Genomic DNA, 19,056 nt, shown 5'->3' with positions numbered 1-19,056 from the left:
CTAAGAGTTCACATGCTACAACTAAAGATCCCACATGCCACAATTAAGACTCAGTGCAGCCAAATAAATACAGTTAAACAAATATTTGTTAAAAAGTGGAATTTGTATGTTGCTTGGCAAAGGTACTTCTGCTATACTTGCTCAGCTATAAATCTCCAGAGGTCGGATCACAAAATTGGTCAAGGATAACACCTACCAGACCTTCTCCAGACAAAACTGGGTAAAGAAAACAACTTGTGTTTCTCAGCTATAATACAGCTTGCTGAAGAAGAATCATCTGGGGAGCTAGTTAAAATGAAGATTCCTAGGACTTTCCTAGTGGCCGGGTGGCTAACACTCTGCACTCCCAATGCAGGGAGACTGGGCTTGATTCCTGGTCAGGGAACTAGATTTCACATGCAGCAACAAAGATCAGAGATCCAGCATGCCACAACTAAGACCTGAGCAGCCAAATACATACATACATACATACATATATATATATATATATATTTCTTTTTTTTAATGATAAAAAATGAAGATTCTTGGGACCATCCCCACCCTCACAGCACTGATGAGTAAGAAAGGTGCTTTTTAAAGCTCAAGTAATTCATATATGCTCCTAAATTGAAGAACAACTATCAAAGATGTATTTATATAAATATATATACGCGCACACACACATATATATATACGTACAAATTATATTCAGTTCAGTTCAGTCACTCAGTCGCGTCCAATTCTTTGCAACCCCATGAACTGCAGCACGCCAGACCTCCCTGTCCATCATCAACTCCCAAAGTCCACCCAAACCCATATCCATTGAGTCGGTGATGCCATCCAACCATCTCATCCTCTGTCATCCCATTCTCCTCCTGCCCCCAATCTTTCCCAGCATCAGGGTCTTTTCAAATGAGTCAGTTCTTCACATCAGGTGGCCAAAGTATTGGAATTTCAGCTTCAACATCAGTCCTTCCAATGAACACCCAGGACTGATGTCCTTTAGGACGGACTGGTCAGATCTGCTTGCAGTCCAAGGGATTCTCAAGAGTCTTTTCCAACACCACAGTTCAAAAGCATCAATTCTTCAGCACTCAGCTTTCTTTATAGTCCAACTCTCACATCCATACATGACCACTGGAAAAACCATAGCCTTGACTAGACAGACCTTTGTTGACAAAGTGATGTCTCTGCTTTTTTAATATGCTGTTCTCCAGTTCAGTTCAGTTCAGTCACTCAGTCGTGTCCGACTCTTTGCGACCCCATGAATTGCAGCACGCCAGGCCTCCCTGTCCATCACCAACTCCCGGAGTTTACCCAAACTCATGACCATCGAGTCGGTGATGCCATCCAGCCATCACATCCTCTGTCGTCCCCTTCTCCTCCTGCCCCCAATCCCTCCCAGCATCAGGGTCTAGGTTGGTCATAACTTTCCTTCCAAGGAGTAAGCGTCTTTTAATTTCATGGCTTCAATCACCCCGTGCAGTGATTCTGGAGCCCAGAAAAATAAAGTCAGCCACTGTTTCCACTGTATCCCCATCTATTTGCCATGAAGTGATGGGACCAGATGCCATGACCTTAGTTTTCTGAATGTTGAGCTTTAAGCCAACTTTTTCACTCTCCTCTTTCACTTTCATCAAGAGGCCCTTTAGTTCTTCTTCACTTTCTGCCTTTTTGTTAAGTTTTTATCAAGAAGGATGCAAACACCAGACTGGAACCACTGGACACAATTTATTTGTCATGATTTAGACAGAATGAGCACAGTGACACATTCAAGCAGAAACCTACAGTATTTCTCTTTCTAAATAAGTCAACAGCAATCATATATTTGAAAAATATCAGAAAGTGCCAGAATGAAATCTAAGTAGAGAGGGCTTAAGCCAGTGGTAGTCCCAACTTGAAAATCACTTTGGAGGCTTGAAAAAAATTCATGTACGTGGGTCCCATTATAAACTGAATTAGAATACCTAAGGGTCTAATCTAGGCATTTATACGCTGAAATTTTCTGCAAATGATTCTGATTATCTCCCTATTTTAGAATCACTGATAGGACTTCCCTGGTGGGCCACTGGTCCAGAATCCATCTGCCAATGCAAGGGACATGGGTTCGATCCCTGTTCCGGGAAGATCTCACATTCCACGGGACAGCTAAGCCTGTGCACCACAACTGCTGAGCCCGAGCTCCGCGACAAGAGAAGCTGCTGCCAGGAGAAGTCAGAAAGTGGTCTCCACTCTCCACCAACCAGAGAAAGCTCATGTGCAGCACCGAAGACACAGCACGACCAAGAGTAAGTAAGTTAATAGAGTTAAAAGAAAAGAATCACTGATAACCATTGTGAGGTGGACTTTTTCTGTTTCCAAGGTAGTACCGATCCGTTTGTTTCTGCTTAGGACAAAGTGGTTGACAAAGTAGAAGCTGAATGTGGCTCAAACGCTGCTCAACACCTCTCGCTAACATTGTATTACCATAGCTCTCAGGATTTGTCCCCTAATTTATGCTATGACGAGCCAAGAGAGGCCAACAACATGGATATTCAGTGGCCACTAACTAAAGGGCACACAGGCACGTGTGCATGCACACACACACACACCCATAAGTCTTAGGTCTCCTGTCAACATTTTCTTCTCACTGCTCCCTCATTCTGGAACCCTCTGGTCTTCACAGTCTACGCTTATCTTCAAAAGTTTTGATTAGCTGGTCTCAGTGTCTCCTCATCTAGCTATAGACACTGAAGTTAAGTGACTTGCATATGGTCCCTCAGCTACAGGGTAGTGGAGCCAGGGCTCAGACTAACTCTGACTTCAGCTCAACATTCCCCTCAGTACTTGTTCACTCCCTGGACGTTCAGTGGGATGCTCTCTCTCCAGCCCAACCAGCGGGACAGGACTTGGCTCTGAAAAGGACCATGCACTTGGTCTGCTGCCCTGCTCTATCTGGAAATTCTTAACTTTTTTAACAGAAGGTCCTGCATTTTCATTTCACACATGGGCTTGCAGATTACGTAGCTGGTCCTACCTATAAGTGAAGAGGGCTGCTCGTGGCCCCGAGATAAACTAGTCATTCACCTGGGAACCTGCAGAAATTAGAGAGCCACAGTTCAGAGTCTCAGCGTCAGCTCTGACCACCCTACCCATCCCTAAGATGATCTTAGCTTCCCTGAACCCTCAAACCCTCAAGTCCTACCTGGACAAACTTCATGAAAGAGAGGTCTGTTCTCCAGGTATGTGCTAACAGAGGTAGTATTTCAATTACCCTTTGATTCTTGCTAGAAGGCAAGTAATTGCATTCCTATTTAACTTTGAATTTGCTAATAGAAATGATGACTAATTGGACAACATTTAAAAATTCTCTTCTCACCAGATCAGTCTCTAAAAATTATACTCTCAAACATAGCAACCACCATTCACTTGTACTCTGACAGCTTTACAAAGAGCCCACATTTTGAAAAATTCTTTCAAACAAATCTTGGCAAATGTTTCCTGTTTTTCTTAAGCTTATAATGACAGTGTTATTTTCATTTGTTTAATTATGCTTAGTTATCTTATCTGACATGGCCAGATGATCCAGCATTGTTTTTCAAGTCTTGTTTTTAATTTAACAAGGTAATGCATCAGTTGGAAGCAACTGTTTATGTTTTATTTTGTTCTAAGAAGTCCCCTTTAGTGATCAGGAAAGACAACAAATTTAAAAGAAGGAATGGCCATTGCATTTTCTTTGGAAATCATTTTAGAGCTGCAAAAAGATCTTATAAATCACCACATGTGTTGTCCTTATTTTCCCATAAGAACAGAGATTATGATTTGCTCAATGAATCACCATGTCAAGTTCAAAGCACAGGAAGAGACTCCAGGGCTACGTTTCAGCATATCTGTTCTTAACCAGTTCCAAGTAAGTTAGACTGACAATCACTAAAGATATTGCAGAGTTCAAACTACAACTCTAGAAATTGAAGTGCATATAATCCTTAAAAAAAAAAGCTCCTCCACTATGCTCTCTAGAGATGTTAAGAATCACTATTGTATCATACTTGATAAGTGCTAATCAAGAATATTACTTCTGGATACATTATATAAAGGTCACACAAAATGCATCACATATATAACACTACATTTAAATCCTTAATGGCATCATCATTGTGAGATGGGACTACCCTTTGCCACGTCAAATTTTTCTTAAGAAGGTGACACAAATGTAGGACATGCAATTTGATCACAGTATATCTGAATCAGAGAAGAGTAACTATGAATCACAGAGGAACTGTTTCCAGGACTGATGCAAAACATTTGGCCTTTTGGTCACCAGTATTCTTCGGACATACATGGATCACTGTCCTCATGCCCTTGTATCTTTCTTACTTGTGGAAGTATTTGTGTCTCACTAGACTGAACCTCTTAAAGGCAGAAATAAATGAAGTGCTAGCCATTCATCCTTTCATATCCAGCATCAATGCCTGATACACAGCAGCAAGTAAATGAATAAAGATATGAATGATTCAATATCTTATGGAATTTCTGTATTTTCACATGATTTATTATAATGAGGACTTCCCTGGTAGCTCAGACAGTAGAGAATCTGTCTGCAATGCAAGAGACTTGGGTTTGGTCCCTGGGTCAGGAAGATCTCCTGGAAAAGGAAATGGCAACCCACTGTACTATTCTGGCCTGGAAATTCCCATGGGCAGAGGAGCCTAGTGGGCTACAGTCCACAGAGTCACAAAAAGTCAGACATGACTGAGTGTCAGACACACTATTACAGGGAAGAAGAGGTTTATAATCTCAGTGAAAGCAGCAAAGTAGGCATTATACTTAAAAAAAAGTAGCCTCCTATGCCTGTACAGTGTTAATGAGGCAGGAAACAATTATGTAATTAAACGATTAATGAGTGAGGAGAAGCACAAAGTTATCCACTTACTTGCAAGCAAGCCAACTCCACTTGCAAGGGATCCAATCCAGGCTGTTTTTCCTTTTCCTTCACCAAAGGCGTCCAGCCATTCTATGTACAAGACGCCAACAGCTAACGGCGATCCATAACACAAAAACTGAGTAAAGAAGGAGACAGCCACAATCACCCAGCCCCAGCCACCATCAGGTGACTTTTTAAATTCCATTGTAATGTGAGGTCAAGGAGGCGTCTCTCAGTGGGTCCTAAGCAAAAAAAAAAGAAAAAAAGAAAAAGCATATTTAGAGTGTGGTGAAGCATGGTATTTTAGATTTAAAATAGCTCCTCCTAAATTAAAAGATTAAAAAGTTCTCTAAAAATACACAAGGAAAAGGATAAGAGATCACTGAGATACCAAGTTAACTTTAAAATTTTTATTTCTGATTTGAATAAGTACTATATCCACATGTTTCCAAAAAAATGTTTTTTATATTATAAAAGGGATACATTAGGAGTTTGAAATGAACATATATGCACTACTATATATAAAACAGATAACCAACAGGCACCTACTGTATAGCATGAAGGACTATAATCAATATTTTGTAATAACCTTTAAGGGAAAGAATCTAAAAAGAATATATATATATATATGTGTGTATTTATATACATATATAGGTGTATATATACATACATATATATACACACACACACACATAATATATGTACAACTCAATCATGGTGCTGTACACCTATAACTAACATGAAGTAAATCAACTATACTTCAAATTTTTAAAAAAAGGCATAGAGTGAAGTCTCCTTCCTAAATTTATCCCCATTCACCAGGTTCCCACCCCAAGCCAACCACAGGAAATGACTGTTTTGGATTCTTGTTGCATGTTGAGTTCCCTGTGAAGAAGACTCTTAGCAAGAGAAGGTTTATTAAAAGTGCTCTCATTGGAAGAGAACAGACAGCAGCAAGAGAAGGCAAGCCACCATTCAGAGTTAAGGATTAAGGAGATTTCCAAAGCCGGGCTGACCCCTCAGAGTTGCCCTGAGTGGGGCAAGAGGAGCTGGCCCTTCACACCCCCATGTAGGTAACTCACCAATTGCAGACCACCTGGGAAGAGGGTGTGACCTCGGGTGAGGTGACTATTCAAAAGGGGCAACCATTACCCCTGGGGGCTGTTACCTGAAGCCATCTGTTAGCAGCCCTTCAGTTTTGGGGGCAAGAAACCTTTCATTCCTAAAGGGGGTCTGGAGGGAGGGTAGACAGCACGTCACAATGTTCACCAGCTCAAGTATCCCTCCGGAGTTTCTTTTTTTTAAAAAAACATATTTATTTATTTTTGGCTGCGCTGGGTCTTCCTTGTGCTATGTGGGGGCTTCTCACTGCAGGGGCTTCTCTTGGTGCAGAGTACAGGCTCTAGACTTGGGTTGCAGTAATTGTGTGGCTCCCTCTCCCGGGCTCTAGAGCACAGGCTTAATAGTTATGGCACATGGACTTAGTTGCTCCATGGCATGTGGGATCTTCCCAGATCAGGAATGGAATCCATGTCCCCCGCATTGGCAGATGGATTCTTAACCACTGGACTACCAGGGAAGTCCCCTTCAAGAGTTTCTTTATGAATATAACAAGCAAAAACAAGCAAATAGTCTTAGATATCCTTTTTTCAACAAAACATTCATTTGGTTCAAAATGGAAAAAAAATGACGAAGATATACAGTCTCCCTCTACCTAGTTCCTGTCTAATTCCCATACCCTTCAAAGGTAATCAACACTTCTTGTTTCTCTTGTATCTTTCTAGAACTGAAGCAACTCAGCACGCACTCACACAGAATTAACTTATAAATACATAAGCTAACTCAAATACAGATTCCCTCTAATTTTTTACACACAAAATAACAGCATGTTATATACACTGATATGTGTCTTGCTTTTTCTCACTTGAAAAATACCTTGAAGATCTTTCACATCAATGTGTAATAACCATCCTCACTCCTTTCTTTCGGCTACGTTGTGTTCCAGTAATTCTGAATTCTTTAACCAGTCCCCACTGCTCCCAATGAAAAACAATGCTGTAATGAATAACCTCAAATACACATATATCTTTCTACATATCTGAAAAGAATTGCTGAGTCAACTACAAATAGACATTTGTAATTGTAATCAGTATTAGCAAATTGACTTCAAGGGATTAAACCAATTTATATGAGCCCCAGCAACTTTGGGTGTGTTGTGAAACTTTTGGATTTTTGCCAACTTGTTGGCTTTAACTTACATTTCTCAGCATTCTCTGAATAATATGTGTTGTTTCATAGGTGAAAAGTCATTTGTAATTTGTATCTAATTCTTGGGTATATATGGGTGTTTCTGGATTTTTCCTTCTGTTCCAATGATCTGTTTAGTCACCCGTCATTACCAAATTTGTTTAACTATTAAGTCTTTCTTTTTCTTTTGGCCAACCCACGTGGCTTGCAGGATCTTAGTTTCATGACCAGGGCTTGAACCCGCACCCACAGCAGTGACAGTGCAAAGAACTAACCACCTGACCACCAGAGAATTACTCCTTAAGCATTTTTAATATATTTCAAGTTTCAGTGCAAAGAGTTTCTTTCCTCTCTGTCACTGCACACCTTTTCAATATTTGCTTGGCTCTTCTTGTTTGTTTGGGCTTCCCTCATAGCTCAGTTGGTAAAAAATCCACCTGCAATGCAGGAGACTTCAATTTGCTCCCTGGGTCAGGAAGATCTGTTGGAGAATAGATAGGCTACCCACTCCAGTATTCTTGGGCTTCCCTTGTGGCTCAGCTGGTAAAGAATCTGCCTGCAATGTAGGAGACCCGGGTTTGATCCCTGAGTTGGCAAGATCCCCTGGAGAAGGGAAAGGCTACCCACTCCAGTATTCCAGCCTGGAGAATTCCATGGACGTTCCACAGGGTTGCAAAGAGTTAGACACGACTGAGTGATTTTCACTTTCATTGTTTGTTTACTTTTTTATATGAACTTCTGAATCAGTTTGATTCTAAAATCTGATAGTGCTTTCATTATGACTGAGTTAAATTATAAATTGATTTAATGGGGGGAAATTCCTTTTATGATGTTGAGTCTATTTTCCATTTCATATCTTTGCATTTGTTCAATCTATTTTGTGTTCTAGTGTTTAAAGTCTTCCGCAATGTTTCTTTTTATTTTTATAGTTTACTCTTTTTGCTAACATTATAATTGGGCTTATTTCTTTACCTCTGTTTGTATGTATAAAAGCTATTAATATCTGTATGTTAATTTTGGATTCTACTACCTTACTATAAAATCTCTTGTTTGAATTAGATTCTTCAATGATTTTCTTGGGTATATACAACTGATAATACAATACAGTTATATAGCCATCTACAAACCCCTTACTTTGGATTCTCACGTGTCTAATCTTTTTTTTTTTGCCTTTGTGTGAGGCAAGGCATACAGAATAATGTTAAATAATCAGAGTATATATCTTTGTCCAGTTTCTAACTTTAATGGAAAAGCCTTCAAGTGCCATGGTACTGCTTCTGAGGCTCAGACAGATATAGTCCACAAACTTAAGGGAAAAAGTTTCTACTTTCAAGTGTTATTATTATAAAGAATGTTTGTTATGTTTTTCTCAAATGCATTTCCAGTGCATACGGAGATGATGTAATTTTCTTCTCTTTTTAATATAACAAAATCTCTATTTTCTACTATTGAATCATCCTTGAATTAGTAGACTAAATCTTCCCTGGTTCATGCTCTATTTTGATTATGTCAGTCTCTTTGGGGGAGGGTTAAAGTCATAGGTGAGATTTGTCTCTTTTGTTTTTAATTTTGACTGTGTTTTGGTATCAAACTTATATTTTAAAAGAATTTGAAAACATTCATTCTTTACAAATTCTGAAGTAGTTTACACGGTAATGGATTTGGAGGCCCACGGCCTGAACTTCCTGCCCTTGACGGGCCTCCCAGTCATCTTTACCTTCTGTCTCTCTTCACCATGCCAGGTTCACAGTTAGGTTCAACAGAGTCCTCTTCATCCACAGATTTTGCCAAACCATTTTCTTGGCTGTAGTTTCATCAGAAAATAGGTGAAGAGAGTAGGGATATCATTCTTCCATTCATGTATACCCCTCATTAGATGATGAGGAATTTGGCTACCTTAAGAGAGACTTCCCTGGTGGCTTAGACAGTAATGCATCTGCCTACAATGCAGGAGAGCAGGGTTTGATCCCTGGGTCGGGAAGATCCCCTGGAGAAGGAAATGGCAACCCACTCCAGTACTCTTGCCTGGAAAATCCTATGGAGGGAGGAGCCTGGTAGGCTATAATCCATGGGGTCACAAAGAGTGGCCACGACTGAGCGATTTCACTTTCACTTTTTCAAGACTCATAGCTATACCCATCAATTTACCTGCAACTTGGTGAATTTCTTCACTTTGACATTCAAAGTACTGGGCAAAAATTCTGTCACCACCTGCCACAGCTTTTTGTACAAATTAACTTGCAATATTTCATAACTGAAAACCAAGAAATGTTACAATTTGTGCACAAAACTGTAGAGTCTAAAATTTAGTCTCTCAGACCACATGACTGTGTTAGCAGACAGAATACTTGCAAATATAAAATCCTTTAAAGTACTCAGATATGCCCCTTCCTGAGAAGTCTATTCTCTCCCGTACCTATTCTACTGAAAAGTAAATAATAAATTCTGTTCCTTCTAGAGACACCATAGTGGTACTCTGCAATTCCTATTTAGAGTACCTTTTAAAGAAAAGAAAGTCTTAATTCCCTAAACCAGATAATGTATGACATCAATAACCAAGTACCTAATGAGGCCAAAAGGTTGTGTAAAAAACCAAATGCAGGGCTTCCCTGGTGGCTCAGTGGTAAATAATCTGCCTGCCAATGCTGGAGACACAGGTTTGATCCCTGATCCTGGAAGATTCCACGTGCCAAGAAGCAACTAAACCTGTGGGCCAAAAGTACTGAGCCTGTGCTCGTGAGCCTGGGAGCCACAAGTACTGAAGCCCACGCACCCTAGAGTCCCTGCTCCAAAACAAGAGAAGCCACTGCAGTGAGAAGCCTGCACACCACAGCTTGAGAGCAGTGCTCACTTGCTGCAACTAGAGAAAAGCCCATGTAGCCACGAAGACCCAGCACAGTCATAAATAAATAAATAAAATTATTTTTTTTTAATGTATAAGAGATTGTCCTTCATTTAAATCTTCAAGGTACAGCTGTCCAGGAAAAGCACACATATACAAAGGCAAAGCACCATGATCTTAAAAAAAGTCAGAGTTTTCTGGAGGGAAAGGGAAGGGGAGTGAAAAGGTGAGGAATATCTCCCTTGCAAGTTTTCAAACTGAAGTAGACAGAAATGCCTTTGGCCATGCCTTGCTTTGCTTTGCTTTGCCTTGAGTGACATTTCAACACATAGGACAGGAGCCAGAGAAATTCTTCTCACAGTAAATGTTTGGGAGAGCAAATCTTTGAAATACAAAGCTCCCATATGTATCATCTGGGACTAGAATGATGAGATTTTTAAAGAGTTGGCTAAGAGCTTCTGACCTTTCATTGTCTCAGAATTTGAGACACAGGTAGTCTGAACAGAACATGGTGAAAAATACCATTTAAAAAAAAAAAATACCATTTAGTGATTTCTTATTTTCTGTCAGGGCAACATCTTTCTCCTGTAATCTGCTATCCTTTAGATGTCTCTCACCTGTTTTTTCTGATTTTCTATATTCTATAAGGTGAGTTCACAACTAGACAAGCCTTTCCTCCTTGTTGTAATGGTAGCCAATTTTCTTCGGAGCACTTGGGTCTTTCCTCATGGATAGATGGTTGGTGGGACTGTTAATCAAGAGGTCTTTGATCTTGACCAATAAAGTAAACCTGAACCAAGCAAGGCCAGTAGGACCTCTTCCCCAGGATCCTGAATCTTGAGTGCAATGTTCTAATAAAAGAAAAATATTTGGGATTTATTGATCCCAGTGGCAGTGCTTTAAAGAAACCCTCTGTCAAATCCTACTACCTTGGCTACCGAGGGATACCCAGGCCCGGTTCCTCCAGTCTTCCATTTCATTCTCAGAGTTAACCTAGTAAATTATTTTAAGTTAGCTGGCATTTGTTTCTTTTAAGTGCAACAGAATAAACATGTTGTGAGTGTGCAGTAATTTCAAGTTTATTATTTTAACTATCCACACCCAGCTTGATCCTGTTTGGGTCAAAGGTTAAGCTTAGGTGTACAGTCTATGACCACAAAATAAGGAAATATAGATATGTTACCATTTTTTTCTGAAAATTTCATCTTACTAATTCTCCTTCTTCATAACTTATGATCCAATATGATAAAATGTCTTCCCTGGTAGTCTTATGAATAAAGAGCTTAAATTAATTGAAATATTATATATTAACACATACATATGGAACCTAGAAAAATGATATAGGTGAACTTTATTTGCAAAACAGAAATAGGAACATGGATGTACAGAACAAACATATGGAAACCAAGAGAGGGAAAGGGGAGGTGGGATGAATTGGGAGATTGAGACTGTCATATATACACTATTTTTACTATGTACAAAATAGATAACTAATCAGAACCCATGGTATAGCTCAGGCAACTCTACTCAGTGCTCTCTGGGAGCAACTAAAGGAGAAGGAAATCCAAAAAGGAGGGACTGTATGTATACATATGGCGGATTCACTTTGCTGTATAGTAGAAAGTATCAGATCATTGTAAAGCAACTATATTCCAATAAAAGGTAATCAAAAATTAATTAACTGAAATTTCCACTAAGCCTGTTTATCCTAATATTTATAGAAATACAGTGTTATAAAAATGGGATCTTCATTCCAGAAATTTTTTGATCACTTTCAATTTAAATTATATTGCACTAGATACCAAGGAACCTCAGAAGACATATAAGGCATAGCCCTTGCCACGTAGGAGCTTATAACCCCATTAGGAAGGTAAGATGCATGCACAAGAGTATATGGTGAAGTGCCACAGAGGCTGGGTGGACAGTAAATGTTTAGGAATCACAGGGAAATGCAGACAATCAAGGCAGGAGCAGGAGTGGAAGGCCTCATGAAGCAGGTTGGTTCTTTTTTTTTTTTTTAATTTTTGGCCATACCCCATGCCATGGCCTCCCAGGTGACGCTAGTGGTATAGAACCCACTTGCCAACCCAACCTGCAGGAGGTACAAGAGATGTGGGTTCGATCCCTGGGCCAGGAAGATCCCCTGGAGTAGGAAATGGCAACCCATCTCAGTATTCTTGCCTGGAAAATTCCATGGGCAGAGGAGCCTGGGGGGCTACAGTCCATGGGGTCACAAAGAGTTGGACACAACTTAGCTGCAGCAGCATAGGATGAAGCATGGCATGTGGGAATTTAGTTTCTGGACCAGGGATCAAACCCACACTCCCTGCATTGGACAGTGGAGTCTTAACCAGGGAAGTCTGAAAGCAGGTCAGTTCTAAAAAATAATGTAGACTCATTAAAGGGTGGCTCAGCAAGAAGATCAAGACAAATATGGGTCTGGAATCAAGAACAGGCTTAGCAGGTCTGGTGCAAAGCGAAAAGGGTGGATCTTCAAAGGCCTACAGAAGAAAATATTAGAAAGATAGCAATTTCCACTGAAGTTTAAGAGCAAAGTATCCCAAGAAGCTTGAGTTTATAGCCCCAAGAAAGGATTCTTTTCACACCTTTTGTAATAAATCCTGGCAATAATAACCCATTATATAATCTAAGCAGTGGATTTTTTCCCAAAAAAATATAGTAAGATCAAGGCTTACCTGGCGGCCCAGAGGCTGACTCCCCACTCCCAATGCATGGAGCCCAGGGTTCAATCCCTGGTCAGGGAACTAGACCCCACATGCTGCAACTAAGAGCTTGCATGCCACAACTAAGACTAAGTGCAGCCAAATTAAAAAAAAAAAAAAAAAGATCAGTAAGTACCAGAACATTTTGTTTTATTTGGACTAGTGTTCCATGAGTATATTCAAAGTTTGGGACTCTTGTTCATATAACTGTATGAAAATATGCTTCTACATACTACATGTATTGTTGCATATTCTAGTACACTCTTTGAGAGTTTGGAATCTTTTAACCTGTGTGAAATTCAGACTCTGCATGACAAGGCACCTTATAAAACTCAAAATTAGAAGCTATTTTGAAAGATAATTTGAAGAGACTTGAAAGGGAAATCAAAGATTTTACAGACAAGCAAAAGCTAGAAGAGTGCAGAACCACCAAACCAGCTTTACAACATATGTTCATAGAACTTCTCTAGGTGAAAAAGAAAAGGCCTCAACTAGAAACAAGAAAATTACAAAATGAAAAAGCTCACTGAAGGAAAATATACAGTAAAGGTAGGAAATCATCTACACATTACAAGCTAGAAGAGAGGTTAAAAGACAAAAGTAGTAAAAAAAAAAAAAGCATCTATATTCACAATAAAAAGTTAAGGGATACACAAAAAATTAAAAGTAACATATGATATCAAAAACAGTAATTATAAGGAGAGGAGAGTAAAAATACAGGGTTTTCAAAATGAATTTGAAAGTAAGAGATCAGTAACTTAAAACAAGCACATATAAATACAGGCTTCTATATTAAAAACTTCATGGTAACCACAAACCAAAAATTTGTAATAGATATACATACAAAAAAGAAAAAGCAATCCAAATATAACACTAAATATAGTCATCAACCTACTGAATGGAGAAGATATCTACAAATGATATGACAGATCAGGGATTAGTATTCAACATATATAAACAGCTCATACAATTCAACATCAAAAAAACACAAAATAACCCAATTAAAAAATGGACAGGAGGACTAAATAAATATTTTTCCAAAGAGGAAATGCAGACGGCCAACAGGCACATGAAGGGGCGCTCAATATTGTTAATCATCAGGGGAATTGCAAATCAAAACCACAATTAAACATCACCTCACATACGTCAGAATAACTGTCACCAAAAAGAACACAAATAACAATGTTGACAAGGATGTGGAGAAAAGGAAACCTAGTACACTGTGGTGGGAACATAAATTGGTGCAGTCACTGTGGAAAACAGTATTGAGGTTTCTCAAAAAAATAAAAATAAGATTAGCATGTGAGCCAGCATTTCTACTATTGGGTATATATTCAAAAAAGACAAAAACACTAATTTGAAAAGATATATGCATCCCAATGTTCACAGCAGCATTACTCACAATGGCCAAGGTATGGAAGTAATCTAATTAAGATTCCATCAACAGATAACTGGATAAAGAAGATGTGGAATATATATACAATGAGATACTATCCAGCCACAAAAAACTGCCAAATCTTACCATTTGCAGTGACGTGAATAAACTTGGAGGGTGTTATGTTTTAGTGAAATAAGTCAGACAGAGAAAGACAAATACTACATGATACCACTTACATGTGTAATCTAAAAAATACACCTAGTAAATACAACAAAAAGAAGCAGTCTTATAGAGAACTATTAATAGTGGTTACCAGTGGGGGGGAAGGGCAATATTGGGGTGGGGGAGAGGAGGTGCAAACAACGGGGTATAAGATAGGCTCAAGGATGTATTGAACATCACAGGGAATATAACCAATATTTTGTAATGGAAAGTATCCTTAAAATTGATATGAAAATTTTTTTAATTTAAATAAACTGCCTGATGAAGTAAAAAATGTTGGTCTTTAAAAATATATCTATCCTACATATTATTATAAACCTCCCTTGGACAAGAAAGAAGAACAATAAATAAAATGAACCATAATAAAATCACACTATTCAACAAAATTAGATTATCATTAGTATAAAGGATAGCATGTACTCCTAAAGTTATAATTTGTTCTGTTAAAGGAAAAGGAGAGTTAGGTAAATTTCAAGACATTTCCTTCAGAAAATGAAAAGGACTGTTGATGAAAGTCTATGTTACACTCATGGAAAACTTTTAAGCTCTAACCTCTTAGATGGCATTCAGTTCTGTTCAAGTGATGCCAAGTCTTTGTTATTTCCTCAACTCTACACTGGCTGAAAATCTCCATTCTCCCGGATATAGGATGTCAGAATTGCGTATTTGACATTTATGAACATTTAATGTTAACACAGAAGCTTCCTGTCCCTGAAATGTATATGAATGTTCTACACTATTTTTTGTCGAATACAGTGATTTACAATTGTTTGGTCTTATTTTCAGTCATAGCCGCCTCAGTAATTTTTCTCTAGTAACTCCTTTTTGAATGTTACCTTTAAATCTTTAAGGATTCCTAGATACATTTTCTACTTGAAATAATAAAAATAAATGAAAAAAAAAAGTAGGCAAAAATGGCAAATTTTTATTTGAACCTCAATCACTACCAAATTATCTGGTGCTGAATTATCACTTTATTTTAATTGAGAGTCTACAATCATGGGCTACATCCTGGGGGCAAACAGTTTATTCCAGGTTGATTTTATCTTGATCTAGGCATCCATCCGTGAGGAGTGTCAAAAGTCTGAATCAGCCTGGTTTCATGACCTTTCCTCAGTCACATTAATGCCACAGTCATTATGTGGGCAGCTTTAACATATGGGCAAGGAGGTAGATCACAAACACCCTCCCGTGTTGCTGGTGGGGATGCAAAGGCAGTGGCCACTTTGGAAAATTGAAGGAGTGGGAATGGAGAATGACTGTTAAAGGGACAAGGTTTCTTTGGAGTGATGAAAATGTTTTGCAATTTTTTTATTTATTCATTGGCTGAACCTTTTGGCATGTGGAACTTCCCTGACCGGGGACCAAACCTGCATCCCCTACAGTGGGGGCTCAGAGTCTTAACCACTGAACCACCAGCATAGTCCTACAATTATTTTTAAACGTTTTAAAATTAGATTTTGGTATAGTATGCACAACTCTTGAATAAGATCCACTCAACAGTACACAGTAGGTGGGTGAATTTTATCACATGTGAATCTTATCTGTCCAAAGAAAACACATTCAGAAGCTCCTAGAGTGTAACTGATTCATTCTGCTGCACAGCAGAAATGAACACAACACTGTAAAGCAACCATACTTGAGTGAAAATCAAGTCTTTAGAAGTTCCTAGAAATTATGTTTTAGTTCTGACTCCAATACAGGTAACAAGTTTCATAAACTAAAGAGCAGCCCTGCTCTGCCAGAGCTGTTCTAGTGTTAGTATTGCTCTCCCCATTGTGCCTTTGCCCCTCCAAACATACATCATTTACTGCCTGCTACCACAGTTTGGGAGAAGGGATTCTGAGAACTGGGAATTCTAATAAAATTGTAGGTAAACAAATCAGTCTTTGGGTGCTGTGATAAAAAAAAAAGAAGGTAGCCAAATAATTCTTTGTGAATTATTGTGAATTATGCTTATTAAAATATAAACAAGTATATACTAATACATACTAAAGTTCATTGTTGTTCAGTCACTAAAGTCATGTTCGACTCTTTGTGACCCCATGGACTGCAGTACATCAGGATACCCTGTCCTTCACTCTCTCCCACAGTTTGCTCAAATTCATGTCCACGGAGTCAGTGACGCTATCTAAACATCTCATCTTTCTCCTTTAGCCTTCAATCTTTCCCAGCCACAGGGTCTTTTCCAATGCGTTGGCGGTTTCCATCAGCTGGGCAAATTATTGGAGCTTCAGCTTCAATATCAGTCCTTCCAATGAATATTCAGGGTTGATTTCCTTTAGGATTGACTGGTTTGATCGCTTTGCTGTCCAAGGGACTCTCAAGAGTGTTCTCCAGCACCACAGTTCTAAAGCATCCATTCCTCCATGCTCAGCCTTCTTTATGGCCCAACTTTCCATCCATACATGACTACTGGAAAAACCAGAGCTTTGACTAGATGGACAGTTGTCAGCAAAGTGATGTCTTTGCTTTGTCACATGCTATCTAGGTTTGTCACAGTTTTTCTTCCAAAGAGCAAGTGTCTTTTAATTTCATGGCTGCAGTCATCATCCAAAGTGATTCTGGAGCCAAGAAAATAAAATCTGTCACTGCTTCCACTTTTTCCCCATCAATTTGCCATGAAGTGATGGGACTGGATGCCATCATCTTAATTTTTTGAATGTTGACTTTTAAACCAGCTTTTTCAATCTCCTTTTTCACTTTCATCAAGACGATCTTTAGTTCCTTTTCACTTTTAGACATCAGAGAGATATCATCTGCATTTCTGAGGTTGTTGATATTTCTCCTGGCAATCTTGATTCTTGCTTGGGATTCATTTTGCCTGGTATTTCACATGATGTACTCTGCATATAAATTAAAAAAAGTCAGGGTGACAATATACAGCCTTGATGTACACTCCTTTCCCAGTTTTGAACCAGTTTGTTGTTCATTGTGGGGTTCTAACCATTGCTTCTTGACCTGAATACAGGTTTCTCAGGAGACAGGTAAGGTAGTCTGGTTTTCTTTCAATCTCTTTAAGAATTTTCCACAGTTTGCTGTGATTTACACAGTCAAAGGCTTTCACATAGTCAACGAAGAAGAAGTAAAGGTTTTTCTGGAACTCCCTTGCTTTCTCCATGATCCAATGAATGTTGGCAATTTGATCTCTAACTTCGCCTTTTATAAACCCAACTTGTACATCTGGAAATTTCAGTTCACATAATGCTGAAGCGCAGCTTGAAGGATTTTGAGCATAATCTTGCTAGCATGTGAAATGAGCGCAACTGTACAATAGTTGGAACATTCTCTGGCATTGCCCTTCTTTGGGACTGGAATGAAAACTGACCTTTTACAGTCCCGTGGCCACTGCTGAGTTTTTCAAGTTTGCTGGCATATTGAGTGCAGCACTTCAACACATCCTTTTTAAGGACTTGAAATAGCTCAGCTAGAATTCCATCACTTCTACTATCTTTATTCGTAGTGATGTTTCCTAAGACCCACTTGACTTTACACTCCAGGACATCCAGCTCTAGGTGAGTGACCACACCATCATGGTTATTTGGGTCATTAAGACCTTTTTTGTATAGTTCTTCATTGTATTCCTGCCACTTCTTAATCTCTTCAGCTTCTGTTAAGTCTTTACCATTTCTGTCCTTTATCATGACCATCCTCACATGAAATGTTTCCTTGATATCGCCAATTTTCTTGAAGAGATCTCTAGTCTTTCCATTCTACTATTTTCCTCTATTTCTTTGCATTATTCATTTAAGAAGGCCTTCTTATCCCTCTGTGCTATTCTCTGGAACTCTGCACTCAGTTAGGTATATCTTTCCCTTTCCCCCTTGCCTTTCACTTCTCTTCTTTCCTCAGCTATCTGTAAAGCTTCCTCACACAACCACTTTGCCTTCTTGCATTTCTTTTTCCTTGGGATGGTTTTTGTCACTGTCTCCTGACTAGTTCTTCAGGCATTCTGTCTACAAGATCTAATCCCTTGAATCTATTTGCCACTTCCACTGTATAATCATAAGGGATCTGATTTTGGTCATACCTGAATGGCCTAGTGGCTTTCTCTCCTTTCTTCAATTTAAGGCTGAATTTTGCTAAGAAGCTCAAGATCAGAGTTACAGTCAGTTCTGGGTCTTGTTTTTGCTGACTGTATAGAGTTTCTCCATCTTTGGCTGCAAAAAATATAATCAATCTGATTTTGCTATTGACCATCTGGTGATGTCCATGTGCAGAGTCATGTCTTGTGTTGTTGGGAGAGAGTGTTTGCTATGACCAGTGTGTTCTCTTGACAAAACTCTGTTAGTCTTTGCCATGTTTCATTTTGTACTCCAAGCCCAAACTTGCCTTTTACTCCAGATATCTCTTGACTTCCTACTTTTGCATTCTAATCCCCTATGATGAAATGGACATCCATTTTTTGGTGTTAGTTCTTGAAAGTGTTGTAGGTCTTCATAGAGACGTTCAACGTCAGCTTCTTCAGCATTACTGGTTGGGGCATAGACTTGGATTACTATGATGATGAATGGTTTGCCTTGGAAAGGAACCCAGATCATTCTGTTGTTTTTGAGACTGTACCCAAGCACTGCATTTCAGACTCTTTTGTTGACTATGAATGCTCCATATATATTTATATGTGTATATATATACATTTTATACATATACATTATATATACAGTATAAAATTGAATCACTTTTCTGTACAACTAAAACCAATACAACATTGTAAATCAACTATTTGTTGTAGTTCAGTTGTTCAGTCGTGTCCAACTCTTTA

General features: G+C 38.8%; 1 protein-coding gene across 2 annotated transcripts in view; it reads right to left on the bottom strand.

The window, feature by feature from the left end:
- The window catches only part of SLC16A9 (solute carrier family 16 member 9), a 74,348-nt gene that overhangs the window by 37,934 nt on the left and 17,358 nt on the right, over window positions 1–19,056 (bottom strand). For both annotated transcript variants that reach the window (XM_043476907.1, XM_043476906.1), the window contains exon 2: window positions 4,892–5,124. In XM_043476907.1, the coding sequence (XP_043332842.1) occupies window positions 4,892–5,087 (196 nt within the window). In that variant the 5' untranslated portion in view covers window positions 5,088–5,124. The remainder of the gene's footprint in view (window positions 1–4,891; window positions 5,125–19,056) is intronic.

The sequence above is a fragment of the Cervus canadensis genome, chromosome 8 (genome assembly GCF_019320065.1).
Source record: "Cervus canadensis isolate Bull #8, Minnesota chromosome 8, ASM1932006v1, whole genome shotgun sequence".
NCBI classification, from domain to species: domain Eukaryota; kingdom Metazoa; phylum Chordata; class Mammalia; order Artiodactyla; family Cervidae; genus Cervus; species Cervus canadensis.
This window is presented reverse-complemented; position numbering and strand designations above follow the sequence as displayed.